Here is a 19,092-nt window from a genome sequence, read left to right as displayed (position 1 = left end):
ATGTGAATAGTTTTGGTGTGGGAAACTGCAGCGGGTCTGTGGAATCCTTGACAGAAAATATGAGAGTAGAGATCAGCCTTGAGATATTAAGATTTACCCTTGAGGAGGATGGGAGTAAAGGAGTATCCGGAGAGAGGAGAGATGTACCCGTGAGAGAGAAGGGGATAGAAGAATAACATGGATGATAGAAAAATTAACCAATGAGATGTTAGTGCTGTAACTTGTAACCAATAGTGAAAAGACACATGAACTGGTAGAATTGTATAAAAATGCACTTGTAGCAATAAATGGCATCTATTACTTTCATCTTGAAAGAATCTGGTCCATGTCGCTTGTCCGTCTCAACCGCGACATTTTGGTTGTGGTTTTTTGTAACCCCTTCCTTTTTTTTCTTAAAAAAAAAAGTGTTCTATATGTACCAGCTACTTAAAAAAAAAAAAGGTGGTTTATCTCCAAAAAGTAATGTTAAGATTACCTTGTTGCATAGTGAAAAAAACAACAACAATAACAAAACACTGCCCTACCAGGCAAACAATAGCTTTAATGGCCTAAAAAGCATCAAAACCCTTCTCTAAAGTCAGGGAGGCATCCCAGTACAAGTCTTGATTTCTTCATACTTGCTTCTATACCCTGAATGGCTACCTCTTCCTTGAAAAACTGACAATTAAATCCATTTGCTGTAAAACAAGGTTTATAGATAAAGATTGGGAAGGGTAAGAAAGGACACATTGAAAGAAGCAGAAGAGATTGCTCATTCCATTAATTTAGCTTTTTTTTCTTACCTTTGCAAGTCTTGCCCTCTTAATGAGATCATTGAGTTTCCGCACAGCGGCCTTCTGCGGGAGACTCTGGATATCCTTGAAAAGATCCTGTGCCTCAGCTTCAAAGAGTCTTCGATTCTCTGTGTTTCGGAGAGGATGGGCCCAGAAGGAGCCTATGTAGACCCGCAGCACTTCTGGAGTGTTGATCACCTTTCCCAGGGACCACATGAGCGCACCATAGACCCTCATCAGCTGCTGTGTGTCCACTTGGTCAGCCTTATTAAGCACCACTCGAATCTTGTCATCCTGGCCCCGGAATGACTTAATAGCTTCTGAAAACTCATCCGATATATCCAGCTTATGAGCATCAAAAAGGAGGATGATGCGGTCGACCCTCTCGGCAAACCACTGCAGGACTTGGCAGAAGTCGTAGCCTGAAGGAAGAATAAATACACTATTACAGTCCTACCATTCAGAAAAGTGAGTCTCAGAGAAGGTAGGGCTGGGGACGGAGAACAAGGGGATTATGGCATCTACCTGGGGGAAAAAGAGTAGATGGACCACCTGGAGGAGAGTGTCTGTGGACAACGAGGTCAGGACAACTGTATCCTACACTTCCTTACACTGGTCTCTCTATTACTGCTTTTGGTTTTTATCACTGCTTTTCCTTCAACCTTGCCATCCGCTATCTTGCTTTTTTTTGTGTTGCTGCAAGTTAGTGTCTCACACCCATGTTTGCCCAGTTCTGGCTCCAGCAGGACACCCAAGCTCAGCAGCGCTGTGAGGCTCTTATCATAAGCTCTCTTCATCAGCATTAACAGTGGCCACTGTGGCAGCACTGCCTGTCAGTACTGACAGGGAAAACAGCGCATGTGCAGCACTCCAGCATAGGTTAGCAATCAAAAATACTTGGATTTTAAAAACATTTCTGACCTTAATCTCTCCTTGCATTGCAACACTTGCTGTTACTCCTACCACAGCAAATTCAAGAGATCCAATTTACAAGTCATGTGCCTGCACTACTGATGGCTTTGGGGATGTGACAGATTACAGAATACAACGAGCAGTGACCTTTCTGATCATCTGAAATAAACTCTTTGATGTTCTAAAGGAAAGCCTATTTGTAGCACCTGTCTGAACGCTTTTATAAACGCAGCTGGTAGCCTAATCCACACAACAAACAGTATTCAGGAGCGACACATTTATTCAGAAGTGACACATTTCATCTGCAGAGTCACCACTAGTGATGTGGCACTGGGCTTTGCATGGATGTGACTCATCTTGTTTGAGTAAGGAACAGCAAGGTGTGAGCTGGGAGCCAACACGCCACCTCTCCTCTTCCTCTCAGAAACAAATCATAGCTAAAAGACGGCACAGTCAAAATGCAAGGACTGGTGTAAAGTAATCCAATCAGAATCTTCAGTTTTGCCTCAAGCAGCCTATATTTAAATGCCAACAACAAGGAAAGCTCAGTTACCATCAGTGAGCCCTCCAGGTTGTCTTCCGTCATTTCTCAGCTGTGTAAGATAAGCCTTTAAAACCTCCAATCCCCCAGCAAAGAAAGCCACTTAGACTACTCATACCTGAAGCAGTTACACAAACTCTTCATACACCTTGTCCGGATACAGACAAAACACTCTTCATCACTCCTCATCCTCCCTAGCATCTTTTAAACAGCATAAATTAAAAGGGTACAGGGACAGTGTAGGTTCTCAGCATTCCTTAAAAGAATATTGGTTCAGTCAAGTCATTATTTGCTATATTTCAAGTCATTGGGTCTTTAACAGGGAACCCAAAGGCAAAACAGCTTTTTTTCTTTGTTTTACTTTTCAGTAGAACCTGCCAGAAAGTCTAGTTAATAGTAAGAAAATGTCCCCAGTTACCTGCCCCCCACCTTCCCAAAAAGAGATGATAAAAATGCACAAAAATGCAGCACTGACACATCAAACACAGAGGGCTATGCTAAGAAGGTATTATTAACAACCAAAAGGATACAGGTCTGACTCATTAACTGGCTATAAACAAAAAGCCTTTCCCATTAAACGGACTACTTTGTAAGGAATGCAGAATCCAGCCCCTTTCCAGATAGTGCTGCCCTGGTGCCTTCATAGGTTCATTCTTGTAACCAGCTCCTGAAGAGCTAAGCATGAGATAGAAGGTGGAGGCAAGGAGGAGAGCTGCACAAAACACAACTCGAAGAGAACTCTTCTCACTTTACACTAAGAATCTTATCAAAACAAATATGAATAATTTATCTTTATAAAAATTTAGCAGGAAAGAAATGGAGAAGCAAGATCTTGTAAGTTGCACATTATAACACACTTGCAACAGTGCAAAGATCTAAGCGACGCAATAACCTGGTCTGTTATCACTCGCGTAGAAGGAAATCTTGAAATTAAATACAGAAAACTGCAAAATGAAGCAAGTCAAATTCTATTAAGTTTTCCACAAATGGGTATGTGAGAAAGTGACTTACAAGGCTGGTTAAATAAATACATAAATTGTCAGCACACATTTGATGGATTTTGAACTATGAAAAGAATTGTACAGTCATAAAGTATATGTTAGCTAGCAAAAATTTTATATTAAATATGAATTAAACATTAATAAAGCATTTGCTTTGAGGAAGAAAAGCCCACTTGTTGTAAATTGGTAGGCAAAAGACCTAATTTAAAAAATATGAAAAAACGCGTTCATTTTAACTAAAATTTGTCATTAGAAGTGAACGTATTCTACATACAGATTCAGTTGTTATACATTATATATATCTGAACTAGATATAATATATATAGATATATATAGAGAGATAATAGATATATCTGAACTAGAGAGAAGTGATATATGGTTAAATATTTCAGCCAAGAGTTTCACATGGTTGATTTCATGATTTCTCCACCCTGTCCCTACAGAGAACAAAATGCAGATCTATCCCATCAGTCAAAGCAACGATCTTGCTGCTCTGCAGTTGCTATTTCTCCAAAGGTTTGTTCCAATTATTGATGTCAGCAATTACATCCAGCCCTAGGATTCATGTCTCACCAGGTACAGCATCTGCTTGCAAATGCATATTAGAAAGTCACAAGTCACCAGTCGCCCTTGTACCCAGCCCAGAGGCAGAGGGAAGCAGCAATCCACCAGCAGCACTGCAGAGCTCTTGAGCTCGTTCCAAGCTGCAGGAAGGGAACAAGCTGGTGCTTCTGACAGAGGTGTAACTGTTGGGCATCAGGAATTGGCTGTGACCACAGTAGAAAAAAAATGCCACAACGTAGAAGAGATTATAAAAAGCTGGAGAGAGACTGCATGTGGTCACCAGCCCTGGAAACACTGATGAGAGGAGTGATCATGAGCCCTCATGTGTCATTGTTACATGGCAACGTGCCATCCCCATGCACAACAGCCACCAGCCATATTCAAAGATACAGCTGCGCAATCGTGCAATGAGTACGGGTCAATTTTCCGTACCAGTTAGTAATAAAAATTTAAATAAACCGGAGGCTTTCTCTTGTGTGTACAAGGTAAATAATTTCCAATTTGCCCTAAAACCACCTTGCAAAGCTTTTGCAATTCATAAAACAATTAAGGAGGCTTGATGGGCTCCACTCATCCTCTGTGAGCGCAGACAGGCAGTGTCTAGTTCTTCCACCCCTGGGGCTGGCGCTAATAGCACTGCAGAAGAGAGGTGCCTCAGATGGATGCTGCAATGAGGAGCCTTCAAGCTCAGAGAACAACATCCACTTAACAGGGATGATGAATCAGGGGTAGGTAGAGTGCTGGAGAGATCGCACCTTCCAGTGCTGTCCAAGTAGCACACAAACAAGGCTACAACACACAATTTGGACAAGGACACAAGCAGCCTTCCCCCCCTCCCCAATCTGCTGTTCTGATGCTTTGACACAGGTGAGCATCTAAACTGAGTCTTTCAAAGAGAGCTCAGTCCCACATGGAGTCCCACTGTTTGCTGTCCAGGCTGGAAATTTCCAGTTACGTTAATGACAGCCTGTCAACTCAGCACTCCTGGATAACACTCTTACTGCACTCCTGTTGGTGGATTAATCCTAAAGAGCCTGTACAGTATCTCACTGCAAGGGAAAGGCTGACACAATGCTGCAACTATATACATCACCTTACTTAATCCATGACTACATTTTGCACAAGACATTGAACTGAGAAAATTACTTGAATTTAAATAACTCCAGTTCTAAATATGCAAGGTAACCAATATCCTCATTTTTCCTGAGCTCTTTCCCCATGCTTTTTGAAATCTTTGCCATCAAGCCACTCAATAACAAACCAAACTCCCCTCTCTCTTTTATCTAAAGGCAGCTCTTCCCCACACCCTGACAGATATTGCTTCTCCTTCCTCCTCTCCTTAATGCTCACTGTTCCTTCCAAATCTCGCAGATCATACGCACATTTCTGTCTGACATGGGCTTTGCGAACGTCACCGGTGATGCTGCAGAAGCGGCACGGGGATGGGAATTGTCTGACTGGGGACAATGCTGGCACAGGTCGGCACATTCTCCTCCAGCCACTAACACAACCCCTGAACTGACACACAGGAAGCTTCTGAAACATCCTCCTGCTGACAACAGGAGCGGGAAAGGTGTGTCAAGACAGACAGCTTTCAATGTTGTACTCTGTGTATATTTTTGATCCTTCAGAAAGCAACCAGCTCCTCCATCCATGGCCTGGATGTTTTCCAGAGTTATAAATAAAACATGCTGGGAAGTGGTGCATATCCTGTATTTTTACATGGTCTCTTTACTGTCTTCCTGTATTTTTACAATGAAAGTTAACATTTGATTGCTTTGACAGTCTCAGAAGGCTTCAGCTTACTCCTAGCGATACCTGCCAAATGTCATCATTATGCAGGTGTAAAACACATTCATAGATAAACAGTTAAGTAATTGCTGACAGGAAGATGGGAAAAAATCACCAGAAAAGAGTGAAGGTTTTACACTGGGGTCCCATAATGCTATTCTTCCAAACAAATTGAAACATCAATAAGAAAAGTTGCTGCTCAGCAATGTTGGAAAAAAACTAAACTTCTGAAAAGGTAATTCAAAAACTCAGATATGAACAGACACCAATAATGTGCAGAATAAAAAGCATTTCAGAATACTTATCAGGTGTTATCATGTCATATTCCACTACTGAATTATGAAAAATTTCACGTTGTACATATTCTTTAGAAAATAGCATCAAAATTAATAAGAAAAACAAAAGTTTAAGAGAGAAATAGAAAGAAACAAAAAGTTTAAAAAATTTGAATTATAAAAGTTTGAAAAACAAAATTGTGAAAATAAATTTTGAATAAATACTTGTACATTTAGAGCTTTCCTGGCAAGCACAGAAAAGCATCCCTGTGTTTAAGTCTGTAATCACCTTCACAGTGAAAGGAAATGGCAGTTCCCATAGTGAAGCATGCCAGCTGCAACCTTATCTGAGTGAGAAGCAGTCAGTAAGTTTAAGGGGTAACAACATAGGTATGGAAGGAAAAAAACCCTTTGTTGGTCTGAAGGTGTACAAACAGAATCTGCTCTGACAGAGACACATCTAGCGAGAACAGAAAAATCCATCTTGTAGAATCCTGCTTACATTTGCACATAGTGATTTAAAAAGGAATCTAAGCAACTAAAACTTCACAATGTGCTAATTTAGACTTGTAGCATCAATATGTTGAAGTCAATCTGACTCCTTCAGGAAGCTGATCAGACAGGCCTTGCTGTGTGCAGCACCACAGGACAAGTCAAGTTTGTACTCAACAAAACCACCTGTATGGAAACTGCCTAAGCAGCCCAAAAGTCATATATAGTAAATATACCCCACTATGCAATACTTCAGACATGGGTGAGTACAGCATTGCCTAACATAAGAGTATGCAATAGGTCGATACAGTGACTTGTGTGTACTTCATGTATGCTGATGCCTCAGTATGTGAAACCATAAACCTTGGCAGCAGTTGTCCTGTAAACCTGGGGTACAGAGAGAACTGTGCTCCAAAGCTGACTTCCAAACCTTTTTATGGTACAGCCCCACTGGTTAAAGCTAAATGGCATATAGGAGAACCACATTTGTAATAAAAACTATGCCAAGTTACATAATCAAGACAATCCTTAACACACTGACAAAAAAATGAAATGCAAACTAGTGACGTTAAAGCCTGTGAAACAGATAAGAGCTTGAGGTTACGACTGGGTACTGTCAACTTAGGTGAAAGTCTACCATAGCAAAGGGCAGGCCAGGTAGGCCACAGAAACAATTGATAAGGCACATACCATCAAGAATTCTAAGCAATAAAGGAACGACGGCTGTATGTTTTGTTAAACTACAAGAGCAATTCTAGATGACAGTGAAGAAACATGGTCCTTTATGCAACACAGGACTACCAGTGAAACAAACTGGATTGAAACAATTGTCCCACACATGAAGTTTGGGACTTCCACAGCAACCCCTAATGGTGTTGAATTGTGTCACACAATTGCTCACTTTTTCGGTGGCATATTAATATGATGCTCAAGGTTTTCTGCTTATTTCACGTGGACTTCCATACTGTTATAGAAGTGGTAGCAGATACTTGAATACTGCCAAGCATCATTTTCCCTTGATTTAGGAAGCAGAGAGGGAGAAAGATGAGCCTGATTTTTCTTGGTGGAGAGAACAGGGAGCTGGAATTCAAAATGGAGAAGCAGGAGCAGGAAATGTAAGACTATCTTTGATTTTATCAGACTCCCTGTGTAAACTGAGACTTAAATATTTTGTGGACATCTTATGAGAAGGTTAAAGATGATGAGTTATATACTTGGTCATCCCTGCCTAGAAGTAAAAGTGCTGACTTGCAATATTTGTTTTACTCCTCTGATTTGGCAACATTCAAGCCTTTGCTTGCACAGATATAGAGCACTCATTGCTGTTCTTCTCTGCTAGTTCACCGATGTATCACATCAAGGAAAACAGCTCTCGCCACAATGAGTGCTTTACATGACTATATGAGCAATAAAGAGGACAAAAATCACATTCAGACACTGAACAAAGAATCCAGAAACATCTAGTATAACAGCTGACTAAACAAACATAGTTTAGATTAGACTTAAATTACTCTCTTATTCTGCCAAGGCAAGACTATGGTTGCATAGCTGACACACGTAGTGCTCATTCCAGGATTTCCACAGAAAATCCCAGGTGTGACATGTTAAAGAACTAATTATTTCCCCCTCCCACAGTCGTAAAACACACAAGTTTCCATTCTTAAGCAAAGGTCTGAAAACAGAGGGCAGCATAAGCCACACAGTGGATCGCTACCTTTTGCAACTCCACAGAAACCTCTGACAGGCACTTAAATGCAGCTGAAGAAAACAAGAAAGAAAGTTATTTACATCATGCTGGTTTGTTTTAATATTTACTCGAAGACAGGCTAATCTCTTTAACATTTTAAAAACAGGGTTCAGTTCTTCACAGAATTTTCATTTTATTGAAAAAAAAAAAATCTAATTCCTTCCTCCTCCTGCTACCTTAAGTCTTTCGACTGAAAATTATATTATGGCATGACTGAGCAACCTTAAGAAGCAAAACTAGCAGCTAAATACTTTACTTACAGCCCAAACCACTCAGTTTTTAAACACAACCAGCTTGAAGAGCCATAGCTATTATGAAACATTTCTTCACTCACGAACTTCAATAGAATAAGAGTCTATTCATTATTACTTTGTGGAAAGCAATTAAAATCAAGAAATAAGGCTTTTTCTCAGGAGTGTCAAAGCACTACTTAGACCGTGCAACCATAGTCATTTGCAGCCATAGCAGCAGGATGATAGAAATCCCAACTCCACTAGTTTTAAAGAGAAAAAATTCCAAACAGTACTTCCAGACTTAAAGCATGAGTTTAACAGGCCTTGTAATAGGAGAGTTTGGGACTCACTGCCACTCAAAAGCACTGAAACAGGTCCCCAGCACATCAGGATGATGACCTGTCCAGTCCAGCAAAAGTAGTTGGCGAGCTTGGTTATTTTCAAGTCCTGCAACTCACCTCTGCTGATGCGCTGCTTCTCGCCAGAGAGAATGCCAGGGCTGTCGATGATACTGATGCTTTTCAGTACCTGGTTAGGTAACTGAGAACACATGAACCTGCAGGAAAGGAGAGAAAAAAATGTTAACAATAGCTCTAGCTCATTTGTAGACTGTCCCTTGACAGCTCCCCTTTATTTATCTGCTTTTAGAAAGACTCAAGGTGTCTTATGTTTGGCAACCATACATGTTTAAGAAAATTAAATGTAAACAGACAGCTTCTCAAAAAAAGAAGACACAGGAAAACCTCATAAAACTGTATGTCTAAGTGCTGATAAAATTCCAAATTTTGCAAGAGCTGACAACATGGGCCATACACGCAAGATTAAGACGACTGCACAAAACAAAAACATTTTGCTAGGATTAAAATCAGTATATACAAGAAACAATCCTTCATGTACTCCAACTTCTGCCCAAATTCAAAGAGATTCAAAAGAAAAGGGAAGCAGGCAGAAAGCCATAATGACAATATGTTTATATTCCAGTTACTGGCAAGTCAGCCTCTCAGCTCCTCCAGCCGTGTTTGAGCAGTCCCCGTCTCTAACCCACCACCCTCCTTAGGTGGGGCTTGCAAAGGACTGAAAAACAACAGTATTTCTCAGACAAACCGAGCAAAAGCCTTCACGCTGCCAGAATCAAGAGTTCAAATTACACACAGCAGGCACTAAACAATAACCTCCTGCCTCTGCAATGGGAGACCAATTCAATGGTGGTATTATGAAAAATAAATAATTCACGGGGCCTTTGAGAGTTGTGCAGAATACTTCATGTGTTAAATACAAACTACTCTGATGCTTCTGGGACAGTTCATGACTGAAGAACTTCCCTTCATCATAAACTGCCTTTAAGAGATCTGCATAAGAGTTTAATCTTCTTATCGGGTGGCAGCCGAAGACTGTACTAACACACTCAGCGTAACCCACCCTGCTCCTGAGAAGCTGAGGAGCTCAGGGGCCCTTCTCCAGGAGGCAGCCCTGCACAGGGCTGCATTGCAGGCTCAGGCTGTAAGATGGTTGCCCTGCCTTAAGCCATCGCTTCAGGAGGCACACCATCTTGAGAAATAGGGTCCCACCGACAAGCAAATTTTAACTGTGCCAAGGTCAAACAAGAACGTTAAGACCAAAGATAAATCTGAGTTAGGAAGAGTTCTGGCAGTCAAATACTAGATACAAAATGTAAGATATATTAAAATTTGGAAGCTACTATTGGACAGATAATGATCCAGATGATTAAAAAGAAATCAGGAAGAAAAAAAAATGCTTACACCTCACTTGACCTTGTAAATAATGAGTCTGTAACAAAGGCACAAAGCATCCCTTCTTAGGTAGGACAGAAACAGCAGCATCAGCCATGCCCCTTCCCGAAACCCAGGAGAGGATAAGGAAACAGCAGGCAGCTGATAAAACCCTAGGGCATGTAAACCACACTACCCTTTTTTTTATTTTTGTGGAACATCAGGTGTAGAAAATATCACACATCCTGGATGAAACTTTTCCATTAAGGCTAATTTTCTACAAGCTTAGAAGATGCTTTTGAAAGAGCAGTGAGGTAATATTGAGTAAAATAACATTTTTTGAACTTTCCAAAACCTAAATGAAACACTACATTAAAGCAAAAAACCCACATTTTGTAGATGCATAGCACATGTGAATAAGTGACAATGAAAATACATTTGACCACATCAATCATTACAAAAATTTACATCACTAGTATATATAACATGAAGTAGCTTTCACAGGTTTGGAACATTGTAAAGGCTGAATTTTTTTTTATCATTATTTCACTTTAAAAAGCCCAGCACCTGCTTAGTATCACTGAGATGTTTCTAGGCCTATCTTACAAGACAACAGGCACCATTATTTCATCTGAACAATATGGCAGTATCTTGACTTAGGCACCACCCAAACTGGGACAGCTGGAAAAGGCTGAGCAAAAAATATAGATCTACAGGCCTCAGAAATTGAAAGACATTGCAGTCTTCGCAGCAGTCATTAGTGGCAAAGTGAAAAGGAAAGTATATGGGAACTAGAAGTATACATGAACTAGAAGGATCAACTCAGAATTAATGACGGTAGCTTTTAGAATATATCCATAAACTAAAGACTACAGAAGGGTTAAAAATCTTGGTAACTAATATTACAGACAACTTAAAACTGTAAGGCTAATTGTGTATCTCTTTTCGACTTTGAAATCTGGTTCTGAACTACTATTTACATGGCCTGTATGAAGTATGATTTTTCAGTTCTGCCTCATGAAAAACAAAAATACATACTGTCTACCTTAATGACAACAGACATTCGCCAAAAAAAGCTTTCTAAAAATAATTGTGTGAATGAGATTACTGCAACTGCTTGTGACACATTAGACTCCCCAATACTGTCATGTTTTTAATGAAAGACTTGCGTTTGTTCAGCCAGAAGGCTCTGGGGAGACTTTATTGCGTCCTTTCAGTACTTAAAAGGGCCTGTAAGAAAGATGCAGACAGACTTTTTAGCAGGGGCTGTCACGACAGGACAAGGGGTAATGGTTTTAAACTAAAAGAGGGAGATTCAGATTAGACATGAGGAAAATTGTTTTTACAATGAGGGTGGTGAAACACTGGCCCAGGTTGCCCAGAGAGGTGGTAAATGCCCCATCCCTGGAAACATTCAAGGCCAAGCTGAACGGGGCTCTGAGCAACCTGATGCAGTTGAAGATGTCGCTGCTCATTGTATGGGGGTTGGACTAGATGACCTTTGAAGGTCCCTTTCAACCCAGACTATTCTATGATTCTACAATTATTATAAAACTATTGTTAAAGAAAACCAGTGATATTAAACTATCCTCGCAAAAGTTACATTGTTTGCAAAAATGAAATCATCAATTTTGTAATAATCTGTTGATTTTACTATTTTTTTTTAGATTAACCTTGGATGACTCAAAGAATCTAGTAAGAATGTATACTCCTTTTTGTGTCCATTCAGATATCCCTTAGAATAGAGCAGGACCACGTGTTTCTTCTCAGCAGCACCAATTTACCTCCATGATCTTCAGGCACCCTGCAATATTCTTTCCTCACTTACTTTAACCAGCATCCAAGGGAACACTAGGTCCTGTCTCCATCTCCTTCCCCACACACCTTTCCTTAAAAGTACACAGGAGAAATAAGACAAGATTTGACACTCAGCAGCCTTACAGAGACATTTATCACAAGCAGTAAGACATAGGGAAGAAATAAGAAAGGATCATGGAAAAAAAAGAGGCAAGGTAACACCAATAAATTAATATGGGTAATTACTAAGTACAAGCCTTGATTGTGCTACTGTGTTCTTGTTTTCAGTTTCTCCATTACCTCAGTCGCTATTTCCTTTCATATTGTATTTAGATGAAAAGGGCACTTGACTTCACAGTCTAAGTGTCTGTAGCCTTGTAAAAGTAATATCTTAAGTTTTTCCACAAAACAAAACAGTAGGATTATGAAATCATTAAAAAAAAAATAATCAAATGGGGCTGAGGGGAAGAAAGAAGTACAGATAAAAATATTAAAATGGAAGTAAAGAAATGTAATATTTGGTATAAAACATTGTCACTGCCACTATGGCAAATGAGAGAGAGCAAAGTAAAATATGTAGTATGATTGCCAATAAAGATGACACAGAGAATTTACTCAAAGATATTGAAATAAAGCCCAAGGCATTTTCAGCTATGTAAAGTAGGAAAGAGAAATTAGTTGACAGTTTTGAAAAAACAGAAGCAGCAATGTGAGCAGAGGGGCAGAAGAAGCCTGGTATGAGGGGAATATAAGTACCGAGATCTCCACTGCAAAACTAAGGAGCAAATGTCAATGTTGGTTAAGATAAGGTCGTTTACAGCACTGCACTATAATAATACCACAGTCACCAAAAGAACTGGAATAATTTAGTCAGTTACTTGGAATGTACATCTTTTTAGATGGCAAAAAATCTTGATTGCCTAAGATTCAGGACCTGACACAACTAGCTAGACAGATAATTTAGCAAAAAAAATATGTAACCCAATCATCCAAACATTTAGTATTGCTGCATGTTCTGTGTCAATATTTCAATATTTTACAAAATACTATTTACAGTGTAATATAATTAACTTTTCATAGACGGCACAACGGTGAGCAAAGGAAGAAATAGAATAATGAACTGGAGGACAAAACTTAGCCAACAATCTCACAGAAAAGGATCTTGGACGACAAAATTATTATTAAAAATAGGACTTGAACGCAGCTTCACACAGTACATGTTCTTATCTCTCAGCAAAGCAATAGCCAAGGCAACTATAAGCAGCTATAAACTTTCTTCTGTGAATAAGCACAGTGAGAGATAAGGCTGTACATGATGAACTTTTAACACATATGCCAGTGTTTATCGGCCAAACAGGAAAGTTTATTGTTAAAAGAGAACCAATTTAGATTAATTGGCTTGCGAAACTAGGCCTCTATGTCAAGCCATCATCAAATACAGGAAGAAAACAAGGTGATTACTCACACAATGTGAGCAAAGTTATTAATAACTTTTAACTGGAAATATTTAGCCTGCTACTTAAGTTACCCATGGCAATATTCAGTCCCTGAACTCTCCCCTTTTTTGCAAATACCCAGCAGCCATCCAGAAGCTAACACTATCATTCTGGTCTGTGGGACTGCTTGAAGACCAGCTACTTAAAATTAAACACTTAACAGCCTGAACATGTACTTTATACAGAAGGCATATTCAAATATTCTCCATTCTTGTCAGACTTTTTGCAAATCCCAGTAATTCACAGCTTTAAAGAGTTATACCAAGAACTGAGACCAGCATAAAGGAACAAGACAAAGGGAAAAGATGAAAAATTACCATTCAAAAAAGGGAAAGACAAGAGTACTAATCTATCAGTTTTACTGAGCAGGAAAATTTATGCCCAAACTGATCCTGAGTTTCAGCTGGCATAACGTCTTACAAAGAAGTTAGCTGGTGGAGCATTTCAGCAGTTTTCTGCGAACTGGAACAATGATTTTCTGTCCTGATAACTGAATACATAAAAAATATACATAAAAAGGTAAGGAGTATTAATAAGTTTTACCAACTGTACACAACTCGATGTTAGTACTACCCTACCTAGTATTGCCTTTTGTTTTTTAATTCACTTGAACTGCCACCACGACTGTTTGTATGTGAATATTTATTCCATGCTGTTCAAAACAAATACAGCAAAAAAAACTTAATAGAAAACACTGATGCATGAAGATGGTATCAAGTAGAAATTCAAACATAAAAATCAAAAGACAGCAAGCAAACAGGTCTTACCTGTTCAGGAAAGCATTTCCAAAGCGGCTCAGTTTGCGGAATGGCTTCTTAGGATCCACAACTAGGGCATTTCCAGGAACACTTCCTTCTGAATCTCCGTACATCACAGCAATAAAAGAATCCGTGGTGGGCTCTGGACCAATCCGCATGCCTGGAAAGTCTTGTTCAAGCAGGTATCTAGAGATGGAGAATACATAAAGAAATTGAATGAATGACTGGGAACTACAGCAAAACAAATACCTATAATTCACTCGAAAATTCCAAAGGACAGGCACACTCTAGAATAATAAAGTTCAATTTTTCCTGCATTTCATTATTTCTATTAAGTAGAGAGGAATAAAAAAACAAACCAAAACAACCACCACAATTGAATTCCAGTTTTTCACAACTAGATAAAACAATAAAGTAAATCCCTTTACAAAAACAGGGTGGAAGTGTTCCATCAACCGCAGCACCTGAACCACCCAAGCAAATGCCTCTACCTATGATCCCAGTGCTGTGGGTTACAGTACAAGACATTGCTGCTTTTGTGTGTGTTTTCAAGCCTATACAAGTGCTGCTGGTACTAAAAGGGAGCGGTATGAAACAGCACAAGCAGCGTTGGTTTGCTGACAGATCTAACCCTTTGATGAACTCAGTATGATTTTAATAACTTTAACTCATCTTACCACAGACAGAGATAACACTGTTACTAGACAATACAGTTATATCTGTTTGGGAGTGTGGAAAGGATTTTTTTATTTTGACCCACATATCAAAAAGTAATTGTTAACTAAGTCAGACTTGTAGAACTTAAAGCCTAACAGTAATGTACTTCCAAGAGGTATCAAGTCTGGCAGCACTCTACCAACAGAAACCATCTTGCACCTCCCTTTGAGTAATCCACTCAGAGATGCAGACAGCACACACCCAGTGGACCAAGTCTTGACTTTCCGGACAACATGGTCTCAAACAAAGGATGCGTGTAAAAACCTAATGGAACCAGAGCATGTATTTACAGAAAAAGCCTGTTTGCATCTCTCCCTGGATGGCAAGAAGGAAGCAGAGAAGCCCCAAGTCTACCAAGCAAGCCTCCAACTTACAATGTTCTCCAGCCTACACTGTGGTACTGTCACTTTTCAAAACCAGCACCAGGCAGCCCTGCTTAACTTTAAATCATGAGTGCTATTGTCTCATTCACAACAGAACCATCTTGAAAATGTTTACCTCAAGATTAAGACCAAATTATTTTCAAGTATGCTGTAATTTGACATTATAGGAGCATTAAAATTCTCCAATCCAGTCAAGTCACTTAATAAGTATTAATACCATGGGTTGCATTGTCACCATGGAGTTCTTAGAAAAAACTCCACAATTTTAACCAACTACAATTTAACTTTTTACATAATTCAAGCTGGATTTAAACACGAATTCTTCAGACACAGATCATGATCCTACATCCAATGACAGCACTAGTTAGATTTGTGTACATCTATATTAACAACAGCCTTTGAATAGCAGGTCTGTTCTGGTCCTTAATCCAACAGCACTATGCCCATTCTGCTATCATTTCATAAACCAATATTGATTTGAGAGGACTTGCAGGTTGCTTTTGCTGCAAAAACCCCACATTCTACAAATTAGCTGTACTTGCTGAAAAATCTCTGTTTGTCTTTAAATTAAATACCCAAACATTCACAGACTTTATAGATCAGCGCACAGAAGCTGAATTTAAGGAACTAAATATATACTATGCATTTCAAAGATCCTTTTCCACTGACCTTAGCAAACTGGCTCAAATCAGCTCAAGCTATGATCTGGGAAGCTTAAAGCATAGAACAGTTATTTACATTAGATTTACTGCAGCTTTCTGCTGCCAAATAAATGAAAAAAATGCCAAGGATAAAAACTGTGGGAAAGAAGGAACACAAGAACAGTCACGCCAGAACATGCCAAAGTCGATTTGTTCTACTTCTAGAATAAGCTGTATCTAATACGTAGTAACAGGGAAATAAAATTAAGCCTTCTCCAAAAGAAAAACAAACAAACAGAACACACCAACACTCAAACCTCTCTGCACATGCCAGCGTGTACAATGCAGCTTTACAAATTAGATCATGTATCAAAATGAAGACAAAATTCTTTTGATAGCTCAGCAGTTGAACAATTTATGCATGGAAACTCAGAACTTTCAAGTGTCATAGCAAAGAGCTAAACACGCAAAACAGTGTGTTCCTGCCTCCTCAAAGAACCCCATTGCAGACTAGAGTCCTCTAAAACAGGATGCAATGGCTAACTCAAAGAGCTACTACAATTTTCCAATAAATACATCATTGATTTCGAAACATCAATTATACTTTTAATTTCTAAAATAAGGTTTTTAACTTGCCATGATAAAATGTTCTACTTCAAAGTCTCTCAATTCTGCTTTTCCTCCCTGCCCCTCTTTTAAAAGAGAAAGGATCTCTGAGATTCATCACTAAGTTCTTCCCTTGGTATGAACTGTCATTCCCAGACTTCTGCTGACAGAGACAGCAATTCATAAGGTGGCAACACACATAACAAGAAGCATTCAGAGCAGCAGTGAAGAACACTGTACTCAAACACAGTCTAGACAAGTCCCAGCTCCCAAGTCACAGGAAACTACATGGTGGGATCTGAATGCAGAATAGGACAACTCCAGGATAACAGGATAATTGCTATGCATCGTGAAGCTCATAACCCTGCCAGGCATGGTTGTGGATGTTCAGTGGTGGTTGTCTTTTACATGACTAAAAAAAAATCTCAAAGCCTGCTTGTGAAGTTGTTACACCCATAACGCTTGCAAAATTTCCAATGAGTTGGAAGTATGGAGCACCTTTCAGGATTTCCAACATCTGCATCTTCCGCTTGGAACTCAACAGTGCAAATTCGGATTAGCTGTTTATTGAAATGACTAAACAAGATTAAAGTGCTACTGAACTGCAATGATACTTCCAAGTTAATGTCATAGATGGAGCTTTAAATAAAACAGGCTTTTGTAGTGATAACAATCCAGGAAAGCAAGATCTCCTTCCAAATATCGAGTCCCACCCAACAGCCACAGTGCTGAGCCTGGTACAGCTATTCCACAGGCATAGAAAACATTTCGCAAGGCAGGTATTTTCCATTAAGAGGGGTCACAGTTGCACATCAAGAATCAGTACAGACTAAAATAAACTCCGGCTCTTGAGCACAGACTGTACAAGCTGTATCACACTTCTCAGCATGAAAATATCAGTTTCACTTAGCCACACAAAAGGGATGAGCAGTCTTCTGTAAACTGAAAAGCTATAAATGTTTTTCTACAGTATGCTATATTAACACGAGCAAATACCTGGATTTTCAGTATCTACAACTGCATGCCCTTCTCAAGAATTTTCAGCAAAGAGGGAGTTCAAAAAGGTCCACAGGAAGAATGCTTAAAAATAGTGAATGTCCCAAAGACCGTCTAGATCAAACAACAGACATCCTGTTGACTCTTCTCCCTTTGTTTTTACCTGGGCTATAACCTTTCTGCTTTGCCAATAAACACTCATCTATGTTCCTTTGCAAGATCTACAGCCAGACTATGGGAATCTGGTTTAGGAAGTTCCGGAGATAGCAAAGATTACTCGCAGTTTTGGATACTGATAATCATCTGAAATCTAAATGGTGTAGTTAAGCCACACTAATGCAGGAACACATATGAGCTGGAAGGAGCAGCATGTGGCACGGATACTGTGTGATGCACAGACAAACTCAAGTCTCCTTTCAAAAGGCTGCTTGCTCATCTCCATACTACATGCTGCACTTGATCCTCCACATTTTTTTTTAAAACACAACAAAACTAGCAGGTGCTTGCTATAATGTAAGAATTCTGCCCCAAATAACTAAAATAAAACTTACATGTAGAGCTAGTAACAAATAAGTTCCAGCTTTGACCCAAAGAAATGAAGGGGGACGTTTTCCCCCCAGAAGAAATAGAGGCAGCCCAATCTTGCCATAAAAGCGATCACACACTCCTTGCAGACTCCAGATACTATGCATACAAAAGTGTGCTTTCACACAACTCAGCCCTGGCTGACTTAAACAGAAGAAGTTTTAACATTTTAACCTCTGAGTAATACCTCTGAGCAAAGCAAAAGCACAGCCTGGCAAGTTGAGGAACTTACTTCTGTTTTTCCTCATCTTGATAAGTTATTCTAAAAAAGGTCACTCTCTTACACTTTGAAAATATAGATAAGTTAAACATTATTCGACTAGAAGTTTAATTCATTGGTAGGAGGAAAGAAAAAAGGTCAGGAACTACAAAATCACATTAACCAGCTCTTTTCTCTTCCATATATTACAATTCTCCTCTCCTGTCTCTCTTTTCCCCACTTCTTTCTCTAAAGTAGCCAGGAAAAACCAACAGAACTACAGAAGCTGTAAGGCTAAGCAGCTCACATGCAAGATAAGCATTTGGCTCTCACCCATCCTCCCACCCCATTTTAAACAATCAGACAAGTATTAACATTTGCGCCTGGATGTATTTGTTTGAGTTGTCAGCATTGTTAGATACTTAAATAAAACAATATCACCACACTACACCCCAGACAGCAAAGCTGGCCGGTTTCACTGCATTGTTCCAAGTGCAAAGAGAATAAACAGCATCAAGTGAAAAACCAGAAGAGCTGTTAGAAACCTGGAAGCATTTGTTTGCATATGTTACTCCCCAGGGATATTCAGTCATTGCTAGATCAGTATTTTCCATGAAGACTCAGTGGAAGGAACTGGGTGGATGTGGATGTGTCTGAAGTATGAAAATGTGAAGTTCTCACGATAATGTCTAAATCAAAGTAAATCCCAAATGAGCAGCTAAACAAAATTGTTATGTTCACACATAAACCTAATAGTAAACACTTAAGTAGATCTAGTATGCTCTCCTAACTTGAGGTGGAGAAATCTGGAACAAAAAGCAATTTTAATTAAGACTGAAAATAATGTTTGCTTGT

At 39.4% G+C, this 19,092-nt stretch overlaps 1 protein-coding gene across 1 annotated transcript in view; it reads right to left on the bottom strand.

Moving 5' to 3' along the window:
- The window catches only part of EHD4 (EH domain containing 4), a 34,171-nt gene that overhangs the window by 11,702 nt on the left and 3,377 nt on the right, over positions 1-19,092 (bottom strand). The window contains exons 2-4 of the mRNA XM_080346092.1: positions 14,120-14,296; positions 8,788-8,885; positions 783-1,195 (exon numbers count right to left, since the gene is read on the bottom strand). Coding sequence (XP_080202218.1) covers positions 783-1,195; positions 8,788-8,885; positions 14,120-14,296 — 688 coding nt within the window. The remainder of the gene's footprint in view (positions 1-782; positions 1,196-8,787; positions 8,886-14,119; positions 14,297-19,092) is intronic.

Source organism: Nesoenas mayeri (genome assembly GCF_963082525.1).
Source record: "Nesoenas mayeri genome assembly, chromosome: 5".
NCBI lineage: Eukaryota > Metazoa > Chordata > Aves > Columbiformes > Columbidae > Nesoenas > Nesoenas mayeri.
This window is presented reverse-complemented; position numbering and strand designations above follow the sequence as displayed.